This window comes from Perissodus microlepis, chromosome 12 (assembly GCF_051167445.1).
Source record: "Perissodus microlepis isolate ML-2025 ecotype Zambia chromosome 12, ASM5116744v1, whole genome shotgun sequence".
In the NCBI taxonomy this organism is placed as follows: Eukaryota; Metazoa; Chordata; class Actinopteri; order Cichliformes; family Cichlidae; genus Perissodus; species Perissodus microlepis.
This window is the reverse complement of record NC_140472.1, coordinates 12,363,340-12,370,968: the sequence shown is the minus strand read 5'-3', so window position 1 is coordinate 12,370,968 and position 7,629 is coordinate 12,363,340. Positions and strand designations below refer to the sequence as shown.

Here is a 7,629-nt window from a genome sequence, read left to right as displayed (position 1 = left end):
TGAACCGCTCAAATCCTCTATCAAACAACAATGGTAAACCATTCCTCACCCAAAAGTCCATCAATGGGTCTCCTCACTTCCCAGATGGTTATGGGCTGTGGTTAAGAGAACAAAGGATGCTAAGCAGCGGTTATAAGATGTTTTGGTGCCATCAAATTCAAAATAAAACTTTTCCCCCCTTAAAATGTTACAATGTCTTAAATGAAACATTTGATTATGTTCCATTATGAATAAATTGTGTCCCAACTTTTTTGGGGTTGTTAAATAGACTAAAATATTAAAAGTCTATGCAACCCCATTACATAGTAATACATACTTTATTTAAGTATAATTCCATACAGTTTTATTATATTTTTTATTGAGACAAACACACAAATATGGCTTCCTGCTTAAACATAAGGATTGTTTTAAGTTAGTGTGGCAGCAGATACGAGAGCGTCAATATCCTGAATTGCTTTGGATGTCCTTTGAAGAGCTTCAGCAACATAGTTGTCATTTAATAGCTCACGAGTGACGTCTGCAGGTCTTTCCTCCTCATCTGCATGTGCTTTTCCACTTCTCAGCACGTGACTGTTCTCCAGCAGAACTGGGCAAAGGATGTTAAAGAGCACACAGAGAAACCCTCAATACAGACATCAATGTTCATGTCAGCATCCCGTTGTATCTTGATCCTAGCACTGAAGGATACAGGTGAATCGCTTTATCTTCTCAAGCTCTGCAGCAACGAGCTCTGATCTAAAATGAACAGGAGGTCAAATGAACAGTACACACAAGCTGTTAACACCTTTAATTTTATAACAAAATATCAACAGAGTGACCAGAAAAACAACTTACAAACTGCCTGCTTCCTCTGTCACACTCATGCGTTGCTCAGCAGGCACAGGAATGGACACCATTTCTTCAAACGCTGCTAGTTTACAAAAATATCCATCCTGCAAACAGAAAGAGATTCAGTAACTGGCAGTGCACAAGCTTAAATGGTGTAAGTGTAGGTATCCACAGGTGTAACAGGAGGTACTACTACTTCGAGCTCTTGCAAGCAGCTGGGTAAGGCTGGACACTTCAGTGACTTCAAGGCCTGGTTGTAGCAAGCCAGGATCCTGTAAAACAGTTATGCGATGGGTGAAGACCGGAAAAAATTAAAAGTCCTTTAACTCACCAGACTGCGATGAAGAGGGGGCAGCCTACCTGCTTGCACGACTCACAATAGAGCAAACGGAGTACGCCTGTCCAAGCACATCAGGTGGAAGGCTGTTTAAATGGTAGGCTACCTCTTTGACCTGTGGTAAAGATGGGCTAAATTTGTAAGATGTTTTTTAAATGTATTGGTTAATCTCTTATTATAAAATTTAAAGTTTACCCGCCCTGACTGGAGTTCAGTTTTGTGATGCGTAAAATAAGAGTTAAGGTTGCAGTTAGAGCGGATGACTGATCCATCCCCTGGGGAAACCTCAACAGCTGAGACAGATCCACTCAGTATCCTACACAGCAGACATGAAGGTAAACACACTATTCTGGTGTAGATTTATGGACCATCTCCCACACTCTATACTGTACAACAATGATTTTTTATCAGGAGTATGAAAATTGAAGATATCAGAGATCCTTTGGTGTTAGACTGGATCAACAGGAAGGATGCTTCTGCTCTGATTTATTGTTTTGCTTTCAGGCAACTGATGAGGCACAGAAGACTTGAAAAATGACAGCTATAAGTTGTCAGGACTATTTTTAATAAATAAATACATTCAAGCACTTTTCTGGTATTTTCAAAGTGAATCTTCAAGCCTTTAATAATAATGGATTGCATTTATATAGCGCTTTTCGGGACCCCTCAAAGCGCTTTACAATTCCACTATTCATTCACTCTCACATTCACACACTGGTGAAGGCAAGCTACAGTTGTAGCCACAGCTGCCCTGGGGCAGACTGACAGAGGCGAGGCTGCCATATTGCGCCATCGGCCCCTCTGGCCAACACCAGTAGGCGGTAGGTGAAGTGTCTTGCCCAAAGACACAACGACCGAGACTGTCCGAGCCGGGGCTCGAACCGGCATCTTCCGATTACAAGACGAACACCCAACTCTTGAGCCACGATCGCCCACAGCACCTTAAAGTTGTGAAATAAATAATAAATGTTCGTCACTCTCCTGGAAGAGATTGTAAAAACAAGATACCACTCAAAAAAAAGAAAAAAAGAAAAAGAAAAACTAAAGAGAGCTCTTATCTTGGATTTTTTTGACCTGTTGCCCTCAAGTCGACGTTTTGATTAACAATTACCTCTCCTTCACTTCAGATTTGGTGCTAAATGCTTAAAAGCCTACTATACCAAACCTACTATAGTACAGAAGATGTTTTGGTATTATCTAGGTAACATCACATTAGAGCTGGGCCATATCATACCGTTCACGGTAATACCGGTATAATGTTGGGCAACGATAAGAAAATGAAATATCGCGATAGAATATGGGTAAAACGCGCATGCGCAGTGCCTTTGTTTTCATACGCACATGGCAGAAAAAGCATGGCGGCAACGGAGAATAAGAAGGGCGAAAGCGGATCGTTGAATGAAACAGATGAACCAGAATTGGTTGCTGCAACTTCAGTGGTGTGGAACTGGTTAAGCTTTCGTCCCTCAGATACACAATAAAGCACTATTTTTGGTAGAGCATGCTAGCGGGCGTCGTTATTACCGTGTTTTTTTGAAAATACGGCACACTTAAAATCAATCCTTTGATTTTTCTGAAAATCAACAGTGCCCCTTATCATCCCGTGTGCCTTATGTATAAATTCTGGTTGTGTTTACTGACCTCGAAACGATTTTATGTGGTACACAGCGCTCAAAAATCTGTCAAATATTTCACTTTGCTAAGCTACAAACCTGCACCGCTTGATGGATTGTCGGAGCATTACCGCTACCGTAGGCAGGAGCCTCGCGGGGTGATACGTACTGTGCTTCAACATAATATTACGGTATTGTGTGTGTATAACCTCTTTTTAAGTTTTGTGGATATTACACATGGTTATGCTGAGGATATGTCGACCAATTTCCACTGGAAATGCCTTTTGGTTAAACTGTCAGCAAGGAATTTGCATTTCCACTGTTAAATTTATATATAACAACTGTGCTTTGTCTGCACCAGTGTGTGAGCGTGAATGAATAGTGGAATTGTAAAGCGCTTTGGGTGCCTAGAAAAGCGCTATATAAATTCAATCCATTGTTAGTGTCAGTTATATCGTAATCGCAAATTTTCAAATGTATATCTTGATAAATATTTTTGATCATATCGCCCTGCTCTACATCACATGATATGAAAAGTGATGTCAAAGTGATCTATTTATACCACTGGAGCCTCACACACTCAGCTGTAGACCAGACGCTAGTTAGGTTTGCGACGATTAGTGCTCAGGGGTCCGTTCTTCGTACCTCGCTTACTACATCCAAGATCAAATGACACATCCAAGATCAAATCATCGCGCCAACTTTGAGCTCGCTATTCCAGTTCTCCGAACACACCTGTTGTTGACGATTAGTACAGCTGGATGAAGTAATGTGAGATCACTGGGTGGCTTAAAAGGGGCTACGCATCGATAGTAGAAACATTGATCGGCAACCCTTTGATTGGTCGGCGAAAATGTCGAAGGAGCGCGCTCAGTATTTTTCGGCAGCAGAGCAAGAACTCTTGATTGAGGGATTTCAGGAGTTTCAGAGTTTAATTAAAACGCAAGGGGACACTGCAAAGGCTGCAAAAGCAAGGAGAGAGGGCTGGCAGAAAGTTGCTGACAAATTAAACTCGTAAGTAATTTATTATATTATATTACATTATATCATATTATATTATATTATATTATATCATATTATATTATATTACATTATATCCTCTTTCACATTAGAGCCACAACAGGACCCACTAGAACATAGGAACAAGTAAAAGTGAAATATAAGAATATTCTACAGAATGGTAATATTTATCACTTATATTGCTTTTAGTCTCTTGAAAAGAGACCCTGAAATAATCTGTTTGTTTGTTTATAACAGCAACCAAGAAAAGGGCAGAGCAAAAAAAGACAGGTGGTGGTCCTGCACCCCCTCGTCAACAAGTTGGTTAAGTAAATAATACCCTCACGGGAAAATCGATATCTGTCTATGAGCACACTGTCGCGCTGAGCTAAAGGATCCTGTCTATCCCGCAATATACGCTGAATTCTGAAAACTCTCCTTATCAATCTTGCACCTTCTGCAATGGGTTGCTCGCGTACAAACGGACAGGACATGGCTGCGACAGACTTCCCAAATCCACCTTCGCTTTTATAGCCGTGGTCTCTCATCTTGATTACACAAAGTAATTTACTATTACTACTCTATAATATGAATTACATCTGAAATAATCAAATACATGAAATAGAATGATTAATAGTACATTTCCCTTTTTTTTAGGAAATGACCTGTATGTATCTGTATGAAATCAATAAAAGAATCAAATACTGCATTATCTTTAGTTACATTGATAATATTTATTTATGGAAAAACAGTGGAAAAATATCGCTGTTGCTTTCGTATAAATGAAGCGGACATACCTGAGTGGCCGCGATCTAATCCTGTTTACATAAAGTAAGCCTGCTCCCAAGCAGGTTTACGCTTACGGATCTGTTGCTATGACAGCAAGTCCCGGATGAGCTTCGGAGAACCGAACGATCCAAGATCACGCGAAATCGTCAACAATCAAATCCAGCTAACTTACTTAGCGAGGTACGAAGAACGGACCCCTTACTACATCCAAGATCAAATGACACATCCGAGATCAAATCATCGCGCCAACTTATGTCAGATGTAATTCATATTATAGAGTAGTAATAGTAAATTACTTCATGTAATCAAGATGAGAGACCACGGCTATAAAAGCGAAGGTGGATTTGGGAAGTCTGTCGCAGCCATGTCCTGTCCGTTTGTACGCGAGCAACCCATTGCGGAAGGTGCAAGATTGATAAGGAGAGTTTTCAGAATTCAGCATATATTGCGGGATAGACAGGATCCTTTAGCTCAGCGCGACAGTGTGCTCATAGAGAGATATCGATTTTCCCGTGAGGGTATTATTTACTTAACCAACTTGTTGACGAGGGGGTGCAGGACCACCACCTGTCTTTTTTTGCTCTGCCCTTTTCTTGGTTGCTGTTATAAACAAACAAACAGATTATTTCAGGGTCTCTTTTCAAGAGACTAAAAGCAATATAAGTGATAAATATTACCATTCTGTAGAATATTCTTATATTTCACTTTTACTTGTTCCTTGTATAGTGGGTCCTGTTGTGGCTCTAATGTGAAAGAGGATATAATGTAATATAATATAATATGATATAATATAATATAATATGATATAATGTAATATAATATAATAAATTACTTACGAGTTTAATTTGTCAGCAACTTTCTGCCAGCCCTCTCTCCTTGCTTTTGCAGCCTTTGCAGTGTTCCCTTGCGTTTTAATTAAACTCTGAAACTCCTGAAATCCCTCAATCAAGAGTTCTTGCTCTGCTGCCGAAAAATACTGAGCGCGCTCCTTCGACATTTTCGCCGACCAATCAAAGGGTTGCCGATCAATGTTTCTACTATCGATGCGTAGCCCCTTTTAAGCCACCCAGTGATCTCACATTACTTCATCCAGCTGTACTAATTGTCAACAACAGGTGTGTTCGGAGAACTGGAATAGCGAGCTCAAAGTTGGCGCGATGATTTGATCTTGGATGTGTCATTTGATCTTGGATGTAGTAAGCGAGGTACGAAGAACGGACCCCAGGCCTCAGAGCAAAGATTCTGAGCTAACAACATAAATATTAGTGACATTAGAATGGCCCATAAGCTGTCAAACAACACAATAACAACAGAGTTTCTCTCTGGTTAATCCAGTCTAACATCAACCATCATTCAAAGCTTTTTTTTTTAACAGTGGCCTTAAGAGATCAAACACATTGCCACTTAAGAAAACACCAATGAAAATAAACATTCTGCAAAAGTTAAGTTAGTTAGTTAAGTCTTCTTAACTTGCAGTGCGTTTGACCTTTCAGGGCCACCGTAATTTATGCCGTGAAGACCTGCACAGTTACCTGTAAGTGACTCCCTGACACCACACTACCTTTACCATCTCAGTCGGAAGGTCTGTGTGTTCTTCTTTGGCCAGGGGATCTTTAACCTTCCACCTTAAATACACAAGTACGGAAGCTTAAATCAGCCACTGAACAATATTGAAATGGTTTACAAAATGCTTGTTTTTAAATCTACAAACCTGTGCCGATGAGGCGTTGGACACGTGAGAGGCAGCGCCTGAGGAACACGGGACCTTCTGTCTTCACAGGATATGTCCAATTTGTTTATTGTCTTGTCTGATTGGTTCGAACTGCTAGCTCCTCTATCCACTACATCTTTAGCTTTAGAGAAACGAGCTGCCCAGTGATGGCGAGCCACGGAAAGAGGGTAGGCCCATTTGGGAGCAACTGCACAGCATGAGTGATGCTGGACCACTGTGGTGGACTGGTACACCTGTTCAGGCTGGAAAGAGAAGAAAAATCAATCATCCTATCAGACTTTAGATACATTGGCATTATTATTATTAGAAGGAAGTACTACCTTTTGGTGCCCATCGCTGATCATCTGAGGAGAACAAGACCTCGGTCTGGTCAGCATTGTCCTCATGCTTCTTCTTCCGTGCCGGACCACTTCGGTGTGATCACTGGTATTATCGGGGATTGGACTGCTCGCTTGCTCTTGTCTGCCGTAGCTATCATCTTTGCTCACTTGCTGCACACTGCGGTGCTGATTACGAGCAGAACTGAGGCTGCACATGAACTCCACTGTGAATTCTTCACCGGAGGATGACAGCACCAACACAGCATGTCCCTCCTCTGACCTGACGATGGTCTCGCCTCCAAGTCCGAATTCAGCCAGAGAGGCTGACACCTCTGGCCAATGTACAGCTGAATCAATGCTGAAAAAAGGCTGTATGAGGAAGTGCAGAACATACAAAGAGAGAGTAATTACCCTGCCCATAGTCTAAGGGAGTAACACAGTGACTAGCAACCAGTTCTTTATACCTTTTTGTTCTCAGCAGAGATAAGTTCATGTGGCAGATATGGTTGACGGGCATACTTATTTCTAAATGCCAGTGCAGCCAACATCAGCTTCTGTAATAAAAACAAGTGACGTAATCACGTTGAAGAAAGTCAGATGAAGGCAACACGAGAGGCACAAAAGCAATACAGTTGTTTTTATAGAAACCCTCATACGTAGTGCCGATACCTTGTATGTGCTGATGGTGAACCTGGTCCTCTGTCGGACTTTCTCAGCGGGCTGCAGTGGATGTCGGCGGGAGTCTGAGGCTTTCACCAGCAGGAATTCAGAGCCGCACGGCGACAGCTGTAACCGCGCTCCGTTCCTATACCGGATATCCACCGACTCATCCTCGTACATGATCATCAACACGGCACTCTCGTCGGTTTCCATCGTAAAAAGGAGCCCGTTGCTGCGACCGCGCCGATAATCAAAACATTATGACGTTGTTACGTCATCAGGTGGAGACGCTTACTATTGGCGCGCATATCGTGTGAGACCGGAAGTGTCTTTTCTAAAAATAAATAAATA

The 7,629-nt window shown here is 41.6% G+C and overlaps 1 protein-coding gene across 1 annotated transcript; it reads right to left on the bottom strand.

The window, feature by feature from the left end:
• Positions 1-298: 298 nt before the first annotated feature.
• On the bottom strand, positions 299-7,576 carry c12h5orf34 (chromosome 12 C5orf34 homolog). The gene is made up of 11 exons (XM_084947273.1): positions 7,288-7,576; positions 7,083-7,172; positions 6,619-6,987; positions 6,278-6,540; positions 6,099-6,191; positions 1,361-1,481; positions 1,189-1,280; positions 1,025-1,100; positions 835-932; positions 689-735; positions 299-586 (listed from the first exon to the last, which is right to left on the bottom strand). Exons 1-11 carry the CDS (start codon positions 7,489-7,491, stop codon positions 408-410), a joined length of 1,632 nt encoding a protein of 543 aa, XP_084803399.1. The 5' UTR covers positions 7,492-7,576; the 3' UTR covers positions 299-407.
• Between the last annotated feature and the right edge of the window lie 53 nt (positions 7,577-7,629).